Source organism: Dichotomopilus funicola (genome assembly GCF_033296635.1).
Source record: "Dichotomopilus funicola strain CBS 141.50 unplaced genomic scaffold C8A04scaffold_120, whole genome shotgun sequence".
Classification (NCBI taxonomy): domain Eukaryota; kingdom Fungi; phylum Ascomycota; class Sordariomycetes; order Sordariales; family Chaetomiaceae; genus Dichotomopilus; species Dichotomopilus funicola.
This window is the reverse complement of record NW_026944141.1, coordinates 22,826-46,733: the sequence shown is the minus strand read 5'-3', so window position 1 is coordinate 46,733 and position 23,908 is coordinate 22,826. Positions and strand designations below refer to the sequence as shown.

Here is a 23,908-nt window from a genome sequence, read left to right as displayed (position 1 = left end):
TGGTGGAGAGTGTTCGGCTCGCTTATATGTTCGGCTCGCTTATAAGGTACGTTACCTATAACCCATATTATTTAGGTAGGTACTACCTACCCACCCATACCCATTAAGGAACTAATTGCCCACCCACGAATGCCCATGAGTAAGTAAGTCGTCGCTTCCTTGAAAATGGCGAGTGGGGGAAGGTGGTCTCAGCCAATCGGACCTTTTAAATGGGGAATCTTGAAGTTTTCAAGCAAAAATCAGTTCCTGACCTTGACTTAACTTTCTCATCACAGCCGCGGTTATCTGAACCCAGCAGCACCCCGACGCTCTTACGAACAATTCACAGGGAACCACCGCGGCTACAACTCGCTACAACTTATCATGGACCGTGGTGTCGTGCACGCCTACTTTGACGAGTTCGTCGCGACCGGCGTAGTCCTTTTCGACGATCAACAAGAGCAAATTGAGCATGTCGAAGATGGTCTCAAGGTATTCATCCCCTCTCCATAATTCTCATCAGACAAACAAAAAAACAGAAAATAAAACCCCAAATGGAAAAGACGCTAAATCTCTGCAACACTAACCCAGTTCCAATTCCTCCTCACCCCCTCTACCATCAAGAAACCCCTCTTCCAACAACCCCCCTCCAACCCCGACCCCAGTAGTGGCCGACTCGAAGGAAGCGACATCGACACCCTCGGCTTCGAAATCCCCCTTTTCTCATCGGAAAAACCCCTTTTCTCATCATCCACGTCCACCTACCAACCTGCGGGTACACGAACTCACTTCATAGTCGCCAATAAATTCGCCCTTGCCCGCCCTCACTTCCTGGTCCTGACCTCCTCCGGCTTCAGACGCCAACATGAGCCGCTCGACAGGGATGACTTTGAGTTTGCGTGGTTTATGCTGCATTCTCTACCGAGGAGGGAGAAGACGTTGGAGGGAGGGTCGAAAGACTATCTGGCGTTTTTCAACTGTGGTCGGGATTCCGGCTGTAGTCGGGTGCATAAGCATATGCAGGTGTTGCCGATGAGATGGTCAGGGTCGGGGACGGATTCGGGGTCGAGTTCGGAGTTAGGGTCCGAATTTGATTTGGGGCGAGGAAGTTTGATTTCGTTTCTAGAGGGTGATGCGGGCCAACAGGAACCGGAGATCCCGTTTTCGTGGTTCTACCAACGCTTTGAGAAGGAAGATATGACCGCTCCCGAGGTCGAGGGAGTGTATGCCAATTTACTCGCGCAGGCTGAGACTGTCGGGCAGACAAAGGGTGACATTCCTGACAACACCGAACCGGGCGCGGCGTGCCCGCATAACGTGATTTTTACGAGGCGGTGGATGGTGGTTATTCCGAGGCGGCTGGCGAGGGTGAGCACAGAGGTCGGAACGAATGCGTTGGGAATGTTGGGGGTAATCCCGGTTGGGACAAGTGAGGAAATCGAGAGTTGGGTGCGGCTGGGGGTGAAGAAGGCGTTGGCTGAGATGGGTGTGCCTAGGTCGGAGGAGGGTCCTACGACCAAGTCGGTGGTTTGATTTTAGAGACGGAGTATGCAAGATTTGTTACCTATTATTATAGAGAGCTTTCGGCATTCGGAAGCTTCAAGTAGCCTTTCAAATTGTTCATTCCATCCCATCTCCTTACTCAATTAGACCCCGTTTCTCCTGTTCATGTATTCTAAGTTTTCTTTTTCGGACATATTTAAAACCACGTTACCACGGGCTTCGAAACTATGTTTCACCAGCCGTTTGACTAAGATCCCAGACTTGAAATGATCGAAGAACGGGGTGTAAACTCCATAGCCATAGCATAGCCGAGAACCTTTTCATCAACCCAATTCTGTCGGGGTGCATTTTCCTTCAAAGACCAGTACTTCGAAAAATCAATCTTCTAATTGTGGGCTCCACCCAAACCATACGCTGCTTCTCAAATGTTTCAAAGCTAGCCCCTGATTCATCACTCTCTCCGTGATTATCTACTAGCCTGGTCCTCGTTTTGGGCAGAATCAGCCCTCGACAACTACCGGGCGGCCTGTAACACGATCAATTTACGGGGCATGATGAACGTGGCGACGGCGAAATGGCATGGCCTGTTGCACTTAACGGACCAAGATACTGAAAACTCAATATATACGTTTCTTCGTCTTCTCTACAGCAAATATCGACAAGAAATAACACCTATATACAATTCTCCTTGAACAACAAATCATTGTTCATCATCTCAGCCACAACTCCCATCGTCACCTTCTACAAGCACTGTGAGTAGTAGTCGCTCGAGTACTTGCACGTGTACGGCGCGGCACACGTCTTGCACCCTGTGTACCCAATGCCGTCACACTGCGACCACTGAGCGGCGGTGCAAGTCGGGGTGGTAGCCGTCGTCGTTGTCGCGGGGGGCTTGGTGGTAGTCGTCCCCGGGGCCTTAGTCGTCGAGGTCGTCAGGGTCGTGCCCGGCGTGCCAGGCGAGGACGACACCGGCGGGGTAGTCGAGCCTCCGTCACAGCCCACGCGCGACGAGCTGATGACAATGTCGTCGTACCAGAAGGTGTTGGTGTCACCGCCGTAGGACTCCCAGCCGAAGTACACGCCCGAGGGCTTGGGCTTGATGGAGCTGCGCTGCCATTGGGCCGCGTTGGCGTTGCCGTCGCCGGGCTTGCTGGTCAGGCCGGCGATGGCGTTGCCGTTGAGCCAGGTCTCGATGGACCCGTCGGTGCCGACGTGGTACTCGAAGCACTGCCACGAGCCGGTGGGCAGGGCGGTGGATGCGGCGATGCCTTGAGGGGAGAGGTCGGGGAGGGTGGCGTCGTCGGACTCGCGGTTGTACATGAGGATCTGCGACTGGCCGCCGATGCGCAGGTGCTTGTTGCTGCCTTGTGCCGGGTCGGGCATGGTGATGAAGGAGACGTGGGAGGAGGTTAGGGCCTTGGAGGCTTTCCTACAAGCAGAGTCCTATTAGTCTCTGAAAATCCTTTTACTTATTTCAAGTACTTAAAAACACTTACAGCCACGTCCGGACATAGAGGTCCCCGCTAGGGACCTGCGTCGTGCCTACGAACACATGCCCGCAGTAACCCCCCGCACCGTCAACACGGATCGAGTTCTTGCCGCTGTGCGCCGTCGTCGAATCCAGCGTCACGCTGCCGCCCTGGTTGCAGTCGGGGGCGTAGATTGGCCACGCAGACTTGTCCCAGCCACTTTCGAAGTCGTTCGACACCTGGGCCGACACCAGCGGCACCGTGGCCGCGCAGGCGAGGAGGGCGGTTTTGTGGAGCATTGTGGGTGAGAGGTGATTATTATGGGTTCAGGGATGACGAGAAGGGGGAGGAGACAGAGATGCTCACAAAAGAGGGACATGATCCCCTATTTATTTACTTCCGGGAATTGCCTTCCCCGGAAACTCGGCTCCCCAGATCCACCGTTCCATTCGCACTAGAAAGCTTCTTTGCAGGCCCATCTCAAACTGGAAGTTCGGCGCCGGCGTGCTGTCATGCTCGAAAGGGACAAGACCCGGCCGCATCGGACCGCTACCACGATCCCTTTCATTTACCACACACTGCCCTTCAAACCCAACACGGTATTTTTAGGCCTCAAGCGTTTCGTCCCCGTCCCTTCCACAGCTTCGGCAACCCTTCTTCCCCACAAGACAAGCCAGGACGAGACAAGCTTCGGAGCTTTGGCAGCCGTTCCACTCCCGCACTTGTGCCCAGCCAGGTTAAACACCCCGGCTCGCCCCCTGGCGAATCCCAGTGCACATCCCGGCGACATGCACTGGAATGTAACGGTACGGAACTCCACCGGGGTTTTCCTCAGCGCAGATCAGCCTGTGTCGACCCGGTTTGCGGGTCGACATTTGTTGTCCTCCCAAAATGGTCTAGAACACGGGTTGTAAATAACGTTGCGGTGGCGGCAATGGGCGCCGAGAATCCGGGGGAAGAGGGTCCGTGGAGGTGCTGGTACATGTTGAACAAACGTTGGTAGAGGCAAAGGAGAAAAAAATCGAAGTAAAAGTAAAATTCATTTGGAGTAAGGATCCTAAAGAAACAAAAACCAAAATTGGCACGTAAGCACGTGTACTTCGACTTTCCGACGTTTGGAAGAGTTAAATCGTTGGCCTTGGGTCAACGATGACCGTGGGAGAAACGAAACAATCCCCACTCGCCTGCCGACCGGAACCACCATCTCCGTCGCAGGGAAAAGGACCTCAGGACCAGGACCGAGCAGGCTCAGAACAGGCGAGGTCGAACCCATCGTCGGTTCAGCAATTCAAGAGGCAAAACCGCAAAATTCAAGCGCTTATCAGGACGCTGAGAGAAAAATAAGCTTTTGTCACTTTTATGGCAGGGATTTCCTCTTTGATACCCTCTCGGGACTCTGTAGATTGGATTGATATCATCGCTGGACAGCCCGTGCGCGTCAACTCCCGGAGTGGCTGCCGTGCCAAGGCCCTATTTTCGACATGAATAAGAAGGCAGTTGCGACCGCTCATCAAGGCTGTATTGCAGTCTCTCGGGCACATTTTGGAGGGTTTAAGAGGCTGGTACCTAAACGAGGTTGTATGCCCAGGATATGTATTCTCACTGGTAAATTTAAGTTAAATAGGCTTCTCACTCAGGCAGTGTTGACGGCATTTCCTGGACGGAAAAGATCGAAGATATATATGCAGCCTGTCAAATTCTGGGGCGAGGAATCGACTAACAGGGTTTTATCTCGAACGCCTGTTCAAAGACCTCAACAGGTAAGCACCCGGTTTACATATACTTAGTACGACACATTTTCAAATCAACCATTCCAAATCTCATCAACAATCCCCACTTTCTCCCACCAAGCACTGTGATACCGCCACTGCTCTTTCAAAATGCTTGCCCACACCAGCCGAAATTCACCTTCTCAGCTTGCAAAAGAAGCAAAAATAAGCCAATCAAGAATGAATTACCAGCGAATAGATGCCATCCAAATACGACGACCCATCATCAGCCTTCCTAACCTTGGGCGTGCAAATCTCTCCTTTCACCTGACCGCCATCACATCGGCCGGTTCCTATCACACACCATCAACGTCAGCACACAATCATCTCAACCCAAAAACCAAACGAAGAAAATCAGACAAATACTCACCCGCCGTGCAAACCAAAAACGACGTAAACCCAATCTCCCCACTCTGGCCCGCCTCCACAGGAAAAGTCGTCGCATGTGTGTCCTGCACCGACTCGCTCATCTCAAAGCTCACGCCCAGCGACAAAATGTCGGCAAACCCAATGCTCATCGAGGTGGCGAAGGTCTGCGTGCGCGACTGGGTGATGGCGAACTCGCCTGGCCCGGACACCGCGGGGTGCACGATCTGCGTGTTGTCTGCGGGGCGGGTGTATTCGTCTTGGCCGGCGTTGGGCTTCCAGCTGTTGGCTTCGCAGCGGGAGCGGGTGGTTAGGGTGGTGGTGTTGTTGTGGTTGTTGTTGCCGTTGTTGCTGTTGTTTTTGTTGTCCTCGTTGTCCTTGTTGTCTACGGTGGGTTTGCTGTCAAGGCTGTTCGAGGGGGAAACGGCTCTCTCGGTGATGTGCCCCGTCTTCTCAGTTTCCAAGGTCCCTTCATCCCTGCTGAGGACCGGCGGACTTCCGATACGAATAGGCTCAATATCGGTACCGTTGGGGTACTGCAGTACCAGACTGTACATCCCGCTGGCAGCGGCTTCGATATCCAGCGACGATTCGCCGAACTTGGCCGACCGTTTCAGTAGCCTGGACGCTCCCGCAGCATTGCAGTCACCAGATCCACAACAGAACTGTACCATGAAGGTCTTTTCCAGGTTCAGCACGGCGCATGTGGGCTGGCTGAAGCTGGCGATCATGTACCCGCAGCCGGCGATGTCGGTGTTGGCTGGGGACTTGATGATGATGCGGCATTGATAGTCAAGTTTGGGGATATCAATGTAGGTCTGCCAGCCCCTGAAGGATGAGTGAGTCGTTAGTTTACTGCCATGGACTTCGAGCTCCGGCAATACTTACCCCCCGGGGGTCCCAGAAAAGTCCTGGTTGAACAGGACCGACTCAGTATCATACGTGACACAGTCCGGGTATCCGGTGCCGGCGTTGGTGATGCCAACAGGACAGTCGTTGCAGGTGTTGTCTTTGCACATCTTGTAGGTGCCTGCGTTGACGGAGGGTAGTGCAAGGGCAAGGAGCCAAACTGCGAGCTTGTTGAATTGAACCATGGTGAGCTAGAGTTTGTGATGCGAAACTGAGATTTTTGAAATGATTGTTGAGCTTAGGGTCTAGGGAATTTGCTGTTGTTTTTCTTCGAGGCCGTGGGTCCCATGGCGGTATTTAATGGATTTTTCGAGCCCATTTTATTCTCCCAATTGTTTTGCATCTCTAACAACTTCGTGGAAAGCATACAGAGCAACAAAAACCGCGCCGCGATCTGATGATGACTTGAAGATGTAATAGGTGGCGAGAGCTTTGTACTTTTACAACTGCATACCGGGCGAATGCACCAATTTACCTCCAAATCTCATTCTTTGAAGGTACCGCACGAGTATCAGTACCAGCGTTGTTGTTCATCCCCTTCAAAACTTTGTGTTGTCAAGTCAAATCCCGACTACTGTCGGTGTCGGTGTTGTTGGGGCCGACAACGCCGACATTTTTGGACAGGGATAGTCGATTTGGCCCCCAACTTTACTTAACCACAACTGCACCTGCATGGACCCAGTTCACGGAGGAAGAAACAGTCTCAGACGCCAAAATACGGGACGCCGTTAGAGCCTATCCTAGAGCAAAATGAAAATTAAACCTCAGCCCGTGACGAATTCGCAGGCTCGGCGTAGCTAGGCACCATTCAACAGCATGATGCTAGGCGCCGGCGGCGGCCCCGAAAAGGTAAAAACCGCGGGAATAGACATTCGCAGCGACCGATGTGTGAGACCATACTGAGGCTGTACTGGATGGAACATCCGCAGATCGCATCAACGGCATCGGGGCGAGGTTATGGCCGTCTCGCCGTCGCTTAGATTGGCCCTGCGAAGGTGTCGGGGCTTTCATGTAATGGTGACTTGGTTGTAACCGTGAGACATCAAGTAATTACAAGTGGTGATGGTTTGAAGTATTAATATGAACAAGTATCCCTACAGATTCCGGACCCTCCGACCCCCAGATCAACTCAACAGGCTCCCTCCAGCAGAATCCTACTTTCTCATCAATAACAGTTTTTTGTCCCCTCACCCAAAATGCGTCTCACTCTCTCGGCGACTCTCGCAGTAACCTTGCTTGCCCAGATCAGCAAGGCAAACTGGTAATCGATCTCCCGTTTCCTCCCCAAACCCACCACCGCTGGCATCATAAGTAATTACTAACCCTCTGGCCCAATTTTCCTCTTCTCAAAGGCTCGTCGACTTCTACGAGAAAGGCTGTCCTGCGCCCGACGGATCGAACGACGAGAACCTGGACATTATCTGGGGCACGGCCGGCCAGCCTGGCCAAGAGCTTTGGTGTATCGCCGTCGCTGGCGGTCGTACAGCAATTGTCCGGGGCATCGAAACCGATGGAATGAAGGTGGATATATTTTCGGAACGGGGGTGCGATCATACCAAGTACATTGAGACGTGGACTGAGGACGGCTGTTATGCGGTCCACGAGGGTGTCGATGTGAGTAAACTACCTGATTTCTGCAGTCCTGCCCCCATCCCCCTCCCCGAAGTTCATGAGGAATCTTGTAAGGGGTGGTTACTGATGATTGTCCCTCGAGCAGGTTCAAGCTGTGAGAGTTCTGCCCAAGGGATCGTGATGGAGGAGCGGAACAATCAGGAGATGGTTGGCTGTGTAACCAGTTAGAGTTGATGTTATTTACCTTGTCGTTGATTTGAACTTGAAATAAATTTCGCGTACTTGATCCCGAATACCATAATTTTTCGTAATGATTCCTACACCACCTACCTAAGTAACTTCATGTAATCAATTCGTCGCTGCCATTGTCTCAAATGCACGTAGACAGCGAGGATTAAACACCAAATCGCTGTATTACAATGATCAGCGTAACCGCAAAATCCATAACTTGACGCCACGATCTTGAACTTCTGCAGTCAAACCGTCTGTGTAACCGCTGGGAGCCGAGACACGATGCGGGGACAGGTTCGCAACCTACATTGTCACATGTCACACGTAGCGAGGGGCTCGCTGAGCATCAAATTCAGACTCCGATCGACAACAAAAGCCCCTCAGGCGGTCATAAAAGTGCACTAGCCAGATGATTCTCATCAACATGCTTGTTGTTGGCGGCCGGTTTCCCGTTGCGGTTCTCTGGTGGTCTTGGCCGTAGATCACATGGGGGCCGAAAACCTCTGGGCGAACGGAAAAGTCGGCTGTGTACTCGAGTATTTCGGGTTAAAACACGAGCTGGGCCAATGATATTCAACCTAACCATGCTCTAAGACATTCCCACTTTGATGTTGAAAGCCCATGACGTGTTGGCTCGTCTGGATGATTATCCCCGGCGGAGAAACAACCGACACCGCCCTGTTGGGCAGCTTTGTCTCGCAGGGTACAACAAGGAAACTCAGACATGACACCAGGAAACACTTTGGATATTCACATATAATAATCATCCGGGACCACGCGAAGTATCCCGCCTGTTCACACCTTTCTCTCTTTAAATTACACATCATCCAATCCTGTTTCCAATGACTATCTCCAGATTATCCACGGCTTATCAAGCCGATGCCCTTTTTTCGCCGGCGGCAGCCTCTTTCGTAGGCAGCTTCAGCGGTATGGGGTCACCCACCGGGCCATGGAACATCCCGGAAGCAACCTACAACGAAGTCCTAGACTCACCCAGCGCCGTGGGTAGATACACCCTTGAAGCTCCCGATATCTCAGTCCGGTATCCCTCTCCAGACCAGTTCGCCAATTGGACCCTCGCTGTCTCCGTCGCCTCCGACTTCCCCCTCCCTTGGAGCAACACGAATGAGGCAGAACAAGACACCACTTCAAACCGGACCTTTACAGCCACCCGGGTGCGCTTGACGCCTCCTGCAGGCATCGATGTGGACAGCAGCTGGGAGGTTTGCGTGCTGAATTGGGACGTCAACCTTGAGACCTACCCAACTCAGCTTCGCATCGACGATGGGACTTGCACCAGTTTTCTGAGCGAACAGTGCATCCGTGACGTGGAACAGTCCGTCCTGGTTGGGCGATGCAGCTGCCCAAATTTGCGGGAGATTGAGTCCTGCGGGGACGGACAAGCTGATCTGATGGATTCCATCGGCCCGGGTTGTTTCGCGAAGCGTACGACGCCCTAGCTTTTCTTTTCCCCTCTTTTCCTTTCCTCGCTTGGTCATTCCTCCTCTCATCTTCCATTCAACTTTCAACTAATCACACCACCCAGCCTTCAACAAAACCACCATTGAAGAATGGCCCGCTCAAGGGTACAACGTCCGCGAATTCGGCGGTGTCCCACATCCCCACTCTCAGGGCACGTTCAACAACACCGCGTACGATGAGGTCGGTAGCCTAGCGTGGCCGGTCCTTCTCCGCTGGGGTCCGTCGCTTACAGTCAATGTTGCCACGTCAAGCTCCGGCGGTGGGAGCCGGACTAAGTTGACTTGTGCGCGGGCGAATCACGCGGTTGGTGGGAATAGTGTACCTGGGGTTCCCGGTGGTGATAGTGGCGCCATGAGCGTGATGGGGTCGAGCGGGTTCGTGCTGGCGGTAGCGGTTGTTGTGGGGTGGGTTGTCGGTTGGTCATGAGTTGGGAGGGTGGACGGTGGGTATTGGACGGTGAAGCTACAGTCCGACGGGTTTGGCTAAATGAACTTGAGCGCGACTTCACCAGGCGGTAATCTGCTCCAAGGGATCTTATCTCATTATCGCCTCTCAGATGGACTCAACCCCTCACATAGTAGTAGCTATGTCTTGCCTTGGTCGTTCTCGCTCGTTCCTTCCTCTTCTATATGCAGCCGCTGTTGCCTGTGAACACCAGTACCACCTGCATCTTATATTCACCGCCCCAGCATCAAAAAAAAGTCGACAAATGGTCGGTACAACAGCGGTAGAAAATATCCTAGATCCAAGGTACCCTCTACCATGATTTTCCGAATTCCTTCGTCATTGATGTAACCCTTTTCATTCAATGGTGGATCATCTTTTTGCTCCTCGAGATCAGCCGCCAATGAACTCTTAACTGCCTTCACTGGGGCTGTTCCGTATGTCCCTTCCGCACTGGGAAAGGTGAGGAGCGATGTTTTGTGCAGAAATAAGCCGATGTCGGTATCCATGCGTCGGATGAGACTTTCGCTGAGGACCATGCCGGGTTGGATAGCCTCGTGGGGGTTTGCGGCAAAACCTCTCGTTTGGGATCGGCCACTTGTCCTTCGTGCAATTTGGCGAATCTTAAACTGCCGAGACTTTGGGGGAATCGTCGAGAGATGACAGGTTGGACATGTCTAGATACAGCCGCAGGTGCCAAGGTCAAAGGTCGCCATAGTAATGAAAGTATCTCCTGCATGGACGGTAATAGCCGAGGTTTTTTTGCAGTACTTTAGTAAGACTAGAGGAAAGTGAGAAAATGGGAAAGAACAATCAGCGTTGCCACAAAGAAATAAGTATCCTGGGACAAAGCAAACATTTGAGAATATGTTGGCTGTTGGGAGCCCTCACGTGGGTAACGGTAATATTACGTGTTTCAGGCGAGACACGGGACTCGCGCGACGGACAAAGGCTCAAGCCAACTGAATATCCCACATGAGGCTGTTGGTTGGTTCTGGACAAACTCCGTCAGAGACATGGCCGGGCCACACTTCGGAGCCTTGTAGTCGGTTGTTCATCGTCAAACCTTTTAAGGAAAACCAAGAGTTCCTGAATCAGGGCTGATTAAGTAGATAGCTACGAGCTACATCTAACTGGCTGTAATCGAGAGCGAAACCAATAAAGCAGACTACCCACCCCAGATCTACAAAAGAAAACCACCTTCATTACCCCAAAATACCCCATCTCCCCATCAAATCCCTCCCTTAAACCTCCCCCTTAAACCCCCCCTCCTCCGCCTTCGGCGCCCTCATCAAAATTGGCACAGTCAACACAAACACCGCCTGGAACCCAAACACCAACCACTGCAGCACCTGCAGCGTCGTCCCACTCTTGATCAAAACACTCGCATGCACCATGCCCGCAGCCGCCCACTCCAGCGCCCCAGCCGACTGTGTCGTAGACAGCGCCGCCGCGAATAGCAGCGACGTCGAGCCGTACAGCAGACCGTAGGTGCTACGGCGGATGATGACGCTGCGGCGGGTCCGCTCCCAGGCGTTGAGCTGGTTGGCGGAGTCCCGCTTGAGGAGGACGAGCCCGGCGAGGGAGAAGAGGAAGAGGACTGCGGCGCCTGCGAGGACGGAGATGAAGTTGCGGGATTGGAGGTTTATGGCCGTTGTGACCATGTCGGTGAGCTCGGCTTTGCCGGGGGTTGCGGGTGCAGCTGAGGCGGCCCGGGTGGTGTGAGAGGAGCCTTTGGTGTTGTTGTTGCTGGGGCCGCCGGCGATGGTAGGGAAGAGGTTGGCGGTTAGGGTGGCGATAGATTTGCCCGTGGTGGCCATGCAGCGGGTGCCTTCGTCATCGACGCCGCAGATGCCGAAGTAGTTGACGCGGACTTTAACGAGGGGGTCCGTGTCGGTGAAGTTAGTGTTGCCGTTGTTGGCCCAGAGATCGACGATGTAGATGTTGGGAATCGCGGGGGACGTGGAGAGGCAGCCGGTCAACGAGAGGCCTGTGAAAGGGGTATTAGTAGTTTCTCCCAACAATAAGCTCGGGATCTGAGTCAACTTACAGTAAAAGATAACGATGGGAAGAACGAGGAGATATGGCGCGAAGCGCAGCAAGCCCGCAGCTATCAACTGGTTAGCATCATTACCCCTTGCAGCAGGTTTGTTATCATGACCGGAGGCGAGCTTACGCTTGAAGTACAACTTGACCAAGTCGGTAACCTTCATTTTGTCGGTGTTTTTTGTTTTTAATTCGAGTCTAACCGAGGCACGAGAGCCGGTGTCGTGTGAAACGTAAAGACGGGTGAATAAATATTGCAATAAATGTTGACCAGCAACAAAGAATCAAGGAACAGCGAGAACCCGTGAACACCGTGAAGGAAACACACAAAGTAAGAAACCACAAAAAGGAAAAAAATGCAGCGTCGAGTCAGTCGGCCACCATTGACAATGGGATGTTCAAAAGAAACAGAACAAAACATCAGAACAGCTCCGACTAGCAGAGCAACCCTTCTAAATACTTTCCTCCCTTTCAAAACCGAGACCGCCCGCAACGAACAGTTAATCTACCACTCGCGCTCAAAACACAATGAAGCGATCAAAGTGTCCACTCCATCAAGCGCGGCGTCGCATGTTTGAGGCTCTCACAGCCTATAGTCGCAGTTTTCTCCGCCAGCAAACACCAACCGATTCGCTCGGAGGCTCCTACAGGGAAGTCGCACCGTGGACTCGCCGTTTGACGAGGCGCCCTGCGGGACCAAGACCGCCAGGAAGCGCGCAGCCAAGCGTGGGGGAGTTGGCCAGTCGCGGTGCTCCGGACCTGGCTGCGGGAGGGCCTGGGGGTTCTCGATTCGCGCCTGGGCGGGGCGGCGCTTAACGGAGCAGATTTTGACATGTTTTGAGATCTTGCCTGCGACAGGGATCTGCGAATGGAGATAACTGGTTCAAGACGTTTTGCCAAGCCCTCTATTTTTAGTTGATTGGTTCCACTTGCCTTATCGAGAGGAATGTGGGAAGTCGAGCCAATCATTGGCGTGCAAGGCCTGTGTTGCAGTTTGCGTTGAACAGCGACAAGTCTGTCAAGTTGTCGAGGCGATTTATTCCTTGAGGGTGAGAGGATGACAGCCGTGTTGTCCAGGATTTGCAGGATTCCTGGACGAAGATGTTGGGACTCACGGGATCAACCATCGCCCCTTTGCAACGCATACGGGAAACGAGATCAATGCTGGTCCCTGCTCAGATTGGGCAGGCGATTGGATTCGTTTCGTGGATATTCAGTCAGTCTGTCGAATGAGAATCGCCAAGACCTTTGTCACGGTTTGACAGCCGCAGAATCGTGCATTGCGTTTTGACCCTGCTAAGCTTCGGAGACCTGGCGGTGAAGTGAATCCGGAGGTTCGAGAAGGTCTCGGCAAAGCGATCCTCGCTCGTGTCGGCCACCTCGAGGGAAGGTTTCCGCCGGTTTAGGGAAATGTGCCTGCCCATCTATTGTTATGAACACTCATGCGGGAGATAAGGGTTGATCTCTCACCTTCTAGACTGGCCGATATGAGACAATTTGGTCCTTTGCACCACCATGGGTTACATTACACTAGGTGTAGGTACAAATCTCATCCGTCCCTACGCTGGATTGTCCAATCTGGCCGCTGGTTGATTGTAAGCAGGCAGCTTTGAGACCGGGCACTGGCCAGAAACTTCAACGTTGCCTGATCAACGGATTGAAACGGAGAAAAGTCCATCGAGAAAAAATTTACTTCTTCAGTCCCGTAAAAAACCTGAACCTTCGACGTGACGTTCCAGAAGATTACCGCCGCATTCAAAGCCCAAAATCGCGCTTCCGATGAGGACGGCGGTTACACAAGAAGGATCCGCCGCGCGCATAATCAAAATGAGCGGAGAAAACCGGCCCCGATATCTTATTTCGTCACGTGTTGATCACGCTCTGTCAGCAGCCACGACCTGCGTCGGCCAAACAGAGTCGTCCCTGCCCATGCTGCTCAGTGTTTGGAACGTGAACCCCGAAGAGCCGCATTCAGGCACCCAGGCAGGCACACAACGTTTGGTGTTTCGACCAGAGACAATCCCACAATGCAAAAAACAGGGTCAAGGGTGCGCCCGATGAGCCAACGCAAGCCCTTTCCGCCTTCCGCCTTTCCGCTGGGCAGAACGGGTGGGGCAGGGAAATAGGGCGAACGAAGGCGTCGGTCGGGCCCTGCGCGGGCAAACATTGTACACAGTGCCCCCCACACTGTACCGGGGGAGGTGTGGATGTAACAATACGATGTCAGGGCATGATCGAGCCCAGCATCCTGGGTGCAACGAAGCTTGTAGCTTGTCCCGTTGTCCTCACACGCTGGATTGTCCAGGTTTTGAACCAAGGCAACCTCGAAGGCGGGTGATAGCCCCACCAAGGGACAAAACACGATATGGGCGACCAACCAGGCGGGTTCTGTTTACCGAAAACCCGTCTTCGAGGTCCTGCGAGCCGAGAGCGCCCGCGTTGAGTTCAGAGCGGGAGGCCTCCTTGGGCGGGTGAGTTGGCGGGTCAGTTCGCCTTGAAAAAAAAAAATAGGTCGCGGCGACCGAAACGAAACGAAACGGTGTGTGCTCGGACGAGCAGGCGGGGAGAAACTACACGTGTCTGGGAAAAAAGCAACAAGCACTCGAAAACAAAGAGGATTTGCACAAGGATGAAATGGGGTTGCGGGGAAGGGGCGAAACGGCTGGAAACAATGAAACGCAAGAGGCGAAATCTTTGATTTTCAAGATCTCGCGCCGCCGCTTGCAAGCGGGAACTCGATGGTGGTTCCGACGCAATGGGACACACATTGCATTGCCGCGGAGATTTCACGAAGCCCGTTGAGCTGGGACAGCCCGAGAGGGGGAAAACGGCCTTTTTTTTCAGTGAGCGAGCTATGTACCGATGGACCGTGCCGTCCCAGATTGTCGCTGCCGTTCTCACTCTGCCAATCAAGTCTGTCAATCCATTCTTATCCAATACCAATCTGGGAAGGGGGCAAAAGAACTGTGCAGCGCCAAGATGAAACAAAAGTACCCAAACGGTGAGAAGGAAGCTGAACCCGTCAACTTGCCAGGCCGGTGGGTTTTGGTGTCAAAGTGGTGGTGGAAGAAGAGAAAAAAAGGAAAAAGGCTTGCTAGAAGAATTAAGGAAAACAAAAATCGTGCTTAGATCCGCCAATCCCCCAATTGTAATGGTGAGGTGCTAGGTCGTGAAATATTTGTCCGTCGTACAAGTCGGAGGTAAAAAAAAACAAAAAAAAAAAAAAGAAAAGAAAAGGAAAAGAAAATGTCCAAAAAATGAAACGAAATAACCGCTCCGTAACCCATTGTGCCCGGCCAACATCCGCTCCACGAGATTTCCCCCTTGTGCCGTGAAGTAGGAGCTTGCCAACTTCATGTTCCACCCATAAGGTATGCAATACTGTGCCTAATGATCAAAGCCAAAAACCTCCCCAGGTACTTCGTAGTGTAAACAAAAGAAAAGGAGCGGAGATGAGCATCGATCTGATGCAGGGGTGGGATAGGATAAGATGAGATGGACCGTCCCGTCCGAATCCCGGCGAGTCGTCTGATCCGATCGCCTAAGCCCTCCTCCCCCGTCCCTGTCCACCTCGATCGGGCAGCCCCTGTCCGCTATGCACCTGTTGATCATGTTGCACCAGGTTATCCATCCTGTTGAACTCGGAGCCGCAGTTGGTGATTGGGCACGGAATCATGTCTGGCAGCTGCTGGAACGTGTTCTCTCGGTGCACGTTCGTGGCGTAATGCTTTTTCACCCTGTTGCGCAGGCTGCTGCTGCCGTCGAAGGCCCTGGCGCAGGGCTCGCAGTAGAACCCCTTAATTTTGGGCGAGGTATCGTTTCGGGCTTTGCCTCGGGAGGTGAGGGCTGCCAAAATGTCTGCCTCGCAGGCCATGTGGGCTTCGGCTTGGATTTCCTGGGGCTCGGAGAGCAAGGGCCCGGAGAGCAAGGGCTGAATGAGGATTTGCGGGTCGTAGAAGTTGGTGTTCATCAGTCTCTGGTTGACTTCCTCTGGGCTATAATCCGCAACCTCACAGTTGTGATGAGGCTTGTGCTGGCCGAGCTGCGGCTGTATTGGCCGGGTGAGCTGCAACTGAGCCTGCTGTAGGGCATTGTGCAACCACCGTCTCTGCCTGGGCTGCCTTCTTTCTCTCCGGTCACTGGATCGAGCCTGTGTTCTTCGCGACTGTTGCTGCTGCTGCCGCTCCTGCTCTTGCGATTCTTGGGACATGTGTAAGTCTGTCCCATACCGTGGAAGCTGTAGGGGCATTCCGGACGGCGGCGAGGGGTACGCTGGGTCGCCCGCTCCGGTAAGTTCCTCCTGATAGACTTGGGCGAGGCCGGCGTTGGGCACGGCCCTAGCGTCTAGGTTGGCATGCGCACCCAACCCCATCAAGTTGGTGTTCATATCCTCGGCGTTGGGGATAGTGTTTGCTTGTTGGCCTTGGGGGTCAAAACCAGGGGGGGTAACGGGATGAGGGTCGAAGGTCTCAGGGGTCGTCGGCAAAGTCCCGGAACGGCCCGCGCCGTGCACGGAATGGTTGTTGCTGTGCATGCTGTGCATGCTGCTGGTGGCCGAACCAAGCGACTGCTGCCGGTTCTGCGGCATACTACTTCCGGGGCCGGTCCAGCCCAACAGAGAGGGCTGACGCTGGAAGGCGGCCCGGGCTCTTTCGGCCTGACCGGGATACATCACCGGCGGTGCATTTTTCATGGCCGTCATGTGCTGCGCGGCTTGCTGATTCGGCATTGCGGCGGGTTGCTCCAACGATGTGAAGTTTCCGCTGCTGTCCAGAGGGTGTGTCTGCGGCGACCTAGCTGGGGTGCCATAGGTAGCGGCGGGGGCAAACTCGGAAGCAAGGCTAGAGTTGCGATGCTGCATCATCGTCGCAGGGCTGATAACAGAAACCGATGAGCTGCCGGGAAGTTCTGCCGGGGATTGGGTCATGTTGATCGCAGGGTCGAAAGGGTGCTGCCAGGGGATATCTTGGTAATATCCTTGTTGTTGTTGTTGCTGTTGTCGTTGCTGTTGGTGTTGCGGCTGATACGGATTCGCCGTGAACACAACGACCCCGGTGCCACGTCTCGTAGAAGACGGTGTGGGGTATCCCTGGGACACAGGCGTGGACACGCTGGTCCCAAAGCCGGCGAAGTTCGAGGATCCTGCCGACGAAAGGCTCGAAACGAGGCTCTGGGGGGAAGGCTCTGGGCCGCCAAACATTTGTCGCGATATGGGGCTGATCTTCAACGGCGGCACGGTTGCGACACGCACTGGGTGGTGAATGTCGCTATGCGGGTTGTACTGGGCATGAGCATGAGCAACTTGTCCAGATGGAAGCTCAGAGGGTTCGGGATATTGTGGAAGTTCGGCCGGGAGTTGGGAGTGCGTGCTGTTGTTGTCGTCAACGTGTTGAAAGCTATTGATCGAGTACGTGTATGAGGTCGAGTGGCGGTTCGATCTCCCGTCCGAGAGAGATTGGGCACCTTGCTTAAGACTGCGGACGAGAAACTTGGTCAGTCTACCCCAAGTCCCTTGCTTGCTTTTGCATCGGCATGGGCATCGTTCCAAATGGGCCAGCCGGGACCGGAACTCGGCATACCGAAGATCGCACTGGAGTTTGGTTTCAAAGCACGACCTCGGATCATGAGGTCTAGCGTCCACTTAGATCGTCTAGTGCTTTGATACGAGAGGGAAGGGGGGTAGGGGGCGAATACTTACGGTTCTTGTTGATAAAACGATGATGCAGATGTGGCAGATGGCTCCAGAGCTGTGTATGGCGGCAGTGCTGGAGATGGGAGCATGCTAAAGTCTGACACCGCGGACTTCGGGGACATGTTGTAGTGAGCCGAAGTGTTCGGGTCCATATTGGCGAGGGCAGGTTTGGGTGAGTGTGTGTCGCTGTGTGTGTGTGTGCGTTTCGCAAAGCAAAGGCAGTTGTTTAACAGAAGAGGCCAGAAGATCGCGGATGCCAGGTTCGAGAACAAAACACGGATATGTCTGGTCTAAATACTGAGGGGACGGCGACCCATGAAGTAGGTTCTTTAGATATCTTAGGATGGTGAGGACGGGGACAACAACAAGAACCGACAATCATGTTAAAACTGCAGGGTCGGCAAGGACATCGGGTGACTCGGAAGCCGTCAAGGACCTTGGGGACGACGGGTTATAATCACGAGGAGGGTGAAGGTCCAGGGAGGACGGTTTCAATCTCCAGGTCTGGCCGCCTGCTGACGACATCAAGGTTCAATCACCGTTATGAGCTGCGACTATTTGACGGGAGACTGGTCGCACGGAACAAAAGGTGATGGGAGGAGACCTGCCAACCCCCCCGGCCGCCCAGTCTAGTGAGGCGAGCCGAGGAGGATCCATGATGCGCGTTCCCGGTGGGCGTGCTGGTCGGTGGAGGACCTGATGGACTGGCATGGCAACCTTCGCAGCCGAAGGTTCGCGTGGTCAGACGCCTCGTTCTACCCTTGGCCCAACAAGTATCTGTCTCGGGGGAGCATGGTTGGGAAACCGACCGCGGTGTCGCGGCGATCGAGGGTGCGCGGCGGGATCTGATCTGGTTCGGCAGACGAAAAAAGAGAAAATAGGGCTGCAGGACAGAAGGAGAAAAGAGAGAACAAGGCCAGGGAAAGAGAAAGGGGGGGGAAGGCGGGGTGCAACTTCGCACGATCTCTCGGCATTCGTACTGTGTACCTCGACCGTTTTGCCCTGGCATCTTCTTATGTGGAGCAGCGAGTACTCCAGGGGCAGTGATAAAACCACAACCCACCCGAGACTCGCCGCCTGTCAACAAGAAGAGGCCGGGCGTGCGTGGCTAGGAGAAAAGGTAAAGGAGGGGTGTGGGGCACGATGCCGGGTTACCCATGCTGCTGCTCCGGGGAGACGCAACGACCCCAAGACCTTTCGAGTGCTGTCAAGGTCCATCATCTTCGGACCTGAGACCGCGGGTTGCTGGTTGGGAAGGGAAAGCGTGAGCCCGGGCATGGGCGCTCCCATGGATCGGCCCTGCTTGACGGGCGTTATCCGAATTGACGGGCGTTATCCGAATCGAAGGGTTCGGCGCGGCGGGGGGGGGGGGGGTGAGGAAGGGAGGAGTGATGGGATCTTTGATCAAAAAAGCGGTCCGGTGAAGCAGGCGTGGGAAGCGGATGTAAGACTGGGCCGGGCAACATCACCGTTCCAAAACCCAAGCAGAGAGCCCCGGGCACGCTAGAACGAGGGAAAGTTGATTGTTTTATAAACTGCCTAGTACCCAACCTTGAAAGCACTGCCTCACTAATATCTTTCAGCTTGTCCTCCAACTAGAACAAAATAACACCCTTCTTGCGAGGCTTAGGCGTTCTCTCGTCTGCATCCCAGGTCGGCCCCGAGAGTTTAGCGGCAGCAACAAGGGAGGGAAGTCCAATCAACTTGCGGAAAACGCAGCCTTGCCGCAAGACGCTGCTGCGGCCATGGTCTCGTCGACGGGTTCGCCCATTCAAAGCCGCAGACCGACCGTCCAGATGCGTTGCAGTGGGTGTGGGGGGTTGAGACTCGACCTCAGGGCCGCATTTGGTGGAGGGGGTTGGGGTTGAGACAGCGCTTATTCCGGCTACTCTGCGGTTTCCGTATCCTGAGCAAAACTCCCGTTACGAGAGTTTGTGTTTCTCGAAGACGAGAAGGCTAATCCGGAGAACCCGGGGAACAGTGGAATCGGTCTTGGTGGAAATCACCCTCTCACTTCCCCTGAGGAATTAACGTGAAGAGCCCGCCCATGGACCGGTAGGCATTGCTCGAAACCGGTCAATCAGTTGAGTCCAGTTTTATTGCCCGGCTGGTCTGCAAAAGGTGGAAGGGGCTGATGATATCGAACCTTCCCCACTCGCTTGTGTGGTGGGTTGTTGGGCTGGGCACTTATGATTGGCCGCTGTCACGCCGCACTAATGCCGGCCTGCAAGCTGCGACATTCATCGGATTCGGGGCAAAAGGGATGCGTGGGAATGACCAGCGCCATGCATTCCGCCAGGGGCGGTGGGACAGGGTTGTCGAAGCGCGCGGCGAACCCAAACCATATTTCCTTGTTGTGGTTTGATGGCATCTGGGCGGGAACAACCGCCCTCCTTGTTCCTTGTTCCTTGTTCCTCCCGGCCAAGGACTACTATGTATCCCCAACCCGGCCGGTCAAGGGGACCACTGCAATGGACGCTGGGCGCTGTCGCAAAAACGCTACCGGCCAGGGCACGCGGACCTTGAGATTTCGAGACCTACTTCTCAACTGGAGGGTAACCTTAAGTCTGAAAGTCTCCTTCGTACGAAGGAATACCAAGGCGGCTTCTCCAATCCGGCGCGTTCATTGGCGCACAAACGGAGGTTTAGATAAGGGGGGATGAGAGTGCTGTGAAAAAAAGAATTGAATACCTAATGGAAAAGGTTCTAATCAGGCTTTGCTGTGAGGTTTTGTTTATTGTGGGTAGCGCCCGGCTACCTACCACAGGGCTTTTCTGTACCATGGACGCCATGACTCAAGCGGTTGTTTTGCTCTTGATCGGGGGAGAGTTTCGGCCTTCGCCAAGGCGCCAGCCCGGAAGGAACGATTTGACAATAAACAACGTGACTGGCGACAATGGAGGAGAAGGACCGAAGGACTCAACATTTTTTTTTTGGACACATCGCAGAATTCCGCATCGGACATAACGTACTATCTATCGATGGACGGACGTTAATTACGTGTGGACAAACAACGGTCTCCCCACACAAATTACTCCACATTATGCGCTACTCTTGAACATCCTTTGTTTCTTCACAGCAGCCTTTTGTGAGCTTATGTCTCACCATTACCGGTGCTGCCTCTAACTAGTGTCCTTACGTTCCATGGATACGCATCGCGGGCTCTCCACCCTCCCGTTGCTCCCAACGCGCGCTCGTTTCATTGTCGCGATCCCTTCTCTTTGTTGTTCACGGCCCGCCTTTCCCGCTTCAACGCACGCGTGGAACTCTTCAAGAGCACAAATCCCGAAAATTAGTTCAGGGATCCGCGGGGCCCTGACATATTGGACGCAATTGAGACAAAGCATGACCCCAGCTTCCCGCTGCAAGACATTCCACGTTTCTTCAATCGTCCCGACTTTTGGAGGCCTCATATCATAATGTCTGGCGGGAGCTCTGCCAGAGCCCGCTTCAACTAAAAATGCGCCATACCAGATATGGTGCCGCTAGCCTACCCTTACCACCCGCGCTAGACCGACCCGGGCAAGCTGGCGGCGCAGCCTTTTCGACTTGGTTGCGCAGTCCTCGTTCACACCGGAGCCCCAGGAGCGGGACCGTCAAACCCGAGCGAACCAAACACAAACCAGGAAGCCAGGCTTTCCATATCAACCATTCGGCATCTGTCCTCAATTGAGCTGCTTTCGCGGCTGCGGTGGAACGGGAACACAGCGGGGTGTTCGTCCGGTTTATTTGGCCACGGGGGCTCGAAAATATGGGGCTTCATCACTCCAATCGCCCGTCGAATCGTGCTGGCCCGGCATGCGGGTCGTCGGTCGGGGGCAATCAACTTGCAGGAGAAGCGTGAGGCCCCCAACCCGGTCCCCAAGGCAGGCAGGCTTGCTGCCTGGGCTGGCTGCCTTGCTCGTGGTGCGGGCTGTCGATTGCGCAGTCTCCCGCAGTCTCCCCACCCTCCTCCCCAGACTTCCGAGAGGACAAACCCCGTTCCAGCCAGCCTTGTGGGACCCCAGACCCGTCTGACGACGGCTGTGCCCCCTTACCCCCCCTTGTGTGTCCTTCTATGTGTGTTCTCGCCCCTCTCTTCTTTTGTGACCAGCATTGCGCGAGTTTTAAAACGTGAAAGCTGCCCCTTCTTCTTCCAGGATCTTCTTGACTTTATCATCCCAAGATTGATCGCCTGCGTCGATTTTGGTGGTGTTACTGTGCGACCCTCGCCCTCAAACAGAACAATCGCCAATATCATGGCTTCGACGGAGGATAGAGGCAGAAGCCCGATACGGGAGATGAATGACATCGATGACGACGACGTTACCGTGTACAGCGACAGCGACAGCATCTCAGACATTTCCACGTCATCATATCACTATTTTCCGATGCGGGATACTCAAGATCACGCCCCGGTGTTGTAAGTATCTCTCACAGAGACTTTCCCGTAGAGTGTTCTGAATGCTAATTCTAGCCGTCAGCCGCTTGAAGAGAGGGGAACAGAACCGTCCCGCCTACGAAGCTTGGAGCATCTACTACTACCCAAAGACGCGGGAGCAGATTGAAGGCCACAAAGTCCTCGGGATCAGGGCCGTTAGCCTCGTGGATGAAATCCCGAGCCGTGTAGAGTTGAGGCGAAAGCCGTCCACCCAAAGCGAGCTCTCGGACGCCCACCTGCAGGCGATTGAGAAATTCCAGGCGACGCACAAGCGTAGCTGGGCGGCCCGGCCCTTCCTTGGCGGCGGCAAGACGTACGAACACGACCTCGACGAGCGATGCCGAAAGGCGCCCGAGGAAGTCCGGAAGACTCTTAACGACCTCCTCTTCGACAGGGGTCGGTCGACATCCACCCGCTACCGGACACGCACCTGGACCGTGGTTAGCTTCCGAGAGCAACTGCAGGACCGCTTCGCCCAGACCGACTTTACAGATGTCAAACGCCACAAGGTGCGGTTCTGGAAGAACCCCAAACCCCGGGATCACTTGTTGTACACGGTGATCATCCGCGGTGCCGAGACCAACGTTGTTCCGCCCGGGGAAGACGGCTTCAACAGCTTCTCACCGACGGCCAATCCCTGGGTGCAGTCGGACAACCTGGAGAGCAATCGTCGGGAGCGTGCGAGACGCGAGCAGCGTAATGCCCTCCGTCAGAAGCGTAGGAGCTTCCGCCCTCCGTATCGCGCGCGGTCGTTTTCACCAGTGATGCACACACGCACGCGCTCGCTATCACACCGAACACGTACTCGTTCCTTCTCGCCGCCCTCATACCGCAGCTGGCGAAGCAGCCGCTACGACTCCCCATCTCCGTCCCCATCTATCCGGATTCGTTCGCGGAACGACTCACCCCCGCCCTACCGTCGCTCGCCACGTCCGACTTCGCCCATCCGGATCCGGAGCCGGTCGCCGAGCAGCCGGTCGCCCAGCGTCCGCATCCGTGTTCTCCCCCGCCAGAGCCCGAGCTTCATCCGCGATGAATCCTACCCCCGCCGCCCTCGCGAGCCGCCCATCCCGCCGTTCCGCCCCTTTGACTCCACGCTCCCGCGCCCTACCGAGGAGTACCGGCCCCTGCCGCACAACTGCGACGCCTGCCGTGACCCCCGCGTCCGCCCCTGCGTACACTACCCCGCTCACCTCCCTTGCCGCCGGCCCATCATGTTCAGCCCTACCGGGCCATACCACCTCGCCTGCGTCACATGCCCTGTGAGCGACCCCTATGGCTTCACCCCGCACGTTGAACCCGAGCCCCGGAACCCCCACAGTGGTGTTTGGCCGGCACCGTTTTACCAGCACCCGCCGCCGCCTCCGCAGCCGTACTTTGGTCATCCACCGCCTTTCCCCGGTGCTTCTTTCCCCCCGATTTCCGGTCCCTGCCCCCCTGCTCCGCCGATCCGCCCGATGAGCTGGATGTCTGGGTATTCAGGCAGCCAGCAATCGTCGATCGGGCCGATGCCGCCTGCGCCGAACCCATTCTCCCCGCTATCGACCCCGCCTCTGACAAGCGCCGGTGGATCGAGTGCGGGTGGGTCGAGTCCGTCGTTGTCAGCGGCATCGAGGGTGAGGACGCCGGTGCTGGTGGGTGTTGTGGAAAGTAGTGAGACTGCCGTGGAGGTAGTGGATGATGCGGAGAGGCGCCGCGTGCGGGCTGGGTCGCCGGGTATTTCGGTGGTTGGATCGGAGTAGGGTGGTTTCTGGGTCGGTTATTTTTTGTCAAGGGTTATGGGTTGGGAGAGCGAAGGCGGAGTTCGATGGGCCATTTTTGGGTGGGATGTTGCTCGTGTGACCTTGGATGATGTGACATGATCATGATGATTTGTTCTTCTCTTCTTTCTTTAGTTTCTATGGTATCTCAATTTCAAATTATTTCAGATATTTTACAGATTGAGAAATTGAAATCTGATATTTTACCTGATCATTCAATTCAGCAAATACATGTGAATAGTAATGAGTGAGTTACGATGAAGCTT

At 54.6% G+C, this 23,908-nt stretch overlaps 8 protein-coding genes across 8 annotated transcripts; 4 read left to right on the top strand and 4 right to left on the bottom strand.

Annotated features, from left to right (window-relative positions):
- Positions 1-363: 363 nt before the first annotated feature.
- Positions 364-1,512, top strand: C8A04DRAFT_16003 (uncharacterized protein; the record flags this gene model as incomplete). The annotated part of the gene is made up of 3 exons (XM_062778698.1): positions 364-471; positions 571-1,048; positions 1,106-1,512. 3 exons carry the CDS (start codon positions 364-366, stop codon positions 1,510-1,512), a joined length of 993 nt encoding a protein of 330 aa, XP_062632659.1.
- A 711-nt stretch (positions 1,513-2,223) lies between these two features.
- Positions 2,224-3,250, bottom strand: C8A04DRAFT_33255 (uncharacterized protein; the record flags this gene model as incomplete). Its single annotated transcript, XM_062782393.1, has 2 exons — positions 2,224-2,911; positions 2,979-3,250. 2 exons carry the CDS (start codon positions 3,248-3,250, stop codon positions 2,224-2,226), a joined length of 960 nt encoding a protein of 319 aa, XP_062632658.1.
- A 1,644-nt stretch (positions 3,251-4,894) lies between these two features.
- C8A04DRAFT_33254 (uncharacterized protein) lies at positions 4,895-6,180 on the bottom strand (the record flags this gene model as incomplete). Its single annotated transcript, XM_062782392.1, has 3 exons — positions 4,895-5,013; positions 5,091-5,914; positions 5,975-6,180. The coding sequence occupies 3 exons, from the start codon at positions 6,178-6,180 to the stop codon at positions 4,895-4,897; spliced, it is 1,149 nt and encodes a 382-aa protein (XP_062632657.1).
- A 1,011-nt stretch (positions 6,181-7,191) lies between these two features.
- On the top strand, positions 7,192-7,748 carry C8A04DRAFT_33253 (uncharacterized protein; the record flags this gene model as incomplete). The annotated part of the gene is made up of 3 exons (XM_062782391.1): positions 7,192-7,256; positions 7,348-7,609; positions 7,713-7,748. The coding sequence occupies 3 exons, from the start codon at positions 7,192-7,194 to the stop codon at positions 7,746-7,748; spliced, it is 363 nt and encodes a 120-aa protein (XP_062632656.1).
- Positions 7,749-8,727: 979 nt separating this feature from the next.
- Positions 8,728-9,706, top strand: C8A04DRAFT_33252 (uncharacterized protein; the record flags this gene model as incomplete). Its single annotated transcript, XM_062782390.1, has 2 exons — positions 8,728-9,244; positions 9,345-9,706. 2 exons carry the CDS (start codon positions 8,728-8,730, stop codon positions 9,704-9,706), a joined length of 879 nt encoding a protein of 292 aa, XP_062632655.1.
- Positions 9,707-10,968: 1,262 nt separating this feature from the next.
- C8A04DRAFT_33251 (uncharacterized protein) lies at positions 10,969-11,937 on the bottom strand (the record flags this gene model as incomplete). The annotated part of the gene is made up of 3 exons (XM_062782389.1): positions 10,969-11,714; positions 11,775-11,834; positions 11,901-11,937. The coding sequence occupies 3 exons, from the start codon at positions 11,935-11,937 to the stop codon at positions 10,969-10,971; spliced, it is 843 nt and encodes a 280-aa protein (XP_062632654.1).
- Positions 11,938-15,311: 3,374 nt separating this feature from the next.
- C8A04DRAFT_33250 (uncharacterized protein) lies at positions 15,312-17,614 on the bottom strand (the record flags this gene model as incomplete). The annotated part of the gene is made up of 2 exons (XM_062782388.1): positions 15,312-17,244; positions 17,469-17,614. The coding sequence occupies 2 exons, from the start codon at positions 17,612-17,614 to the stop codon at positions 15,312-15,314; spliced, it is 2,079 nt and encodes a 692-aa protein (XP_062632653.1).
- A 4,086-nt stretch (positions 17,615-21,700) lies between these two features.
- On the top strand, positions 21,701-23,624 carry C8A04DRAFT_33249 (uncharacterized protein; the record flags this gene model as incomplete). Its single annotated transcript, XM_062782387.1, has 2 exons — positions 21,701-21,864; positions 21,926-23,624. 2 exons carry the CDS (start codon positions 21,701-21,703, stop codon positions 23,622-23,624), a joined length of 1,863 nt encoding a protein of 620 aa, XP_062632652.1.
- Positions 23,625-23,908: the final 284 nt, after the last annotated feature.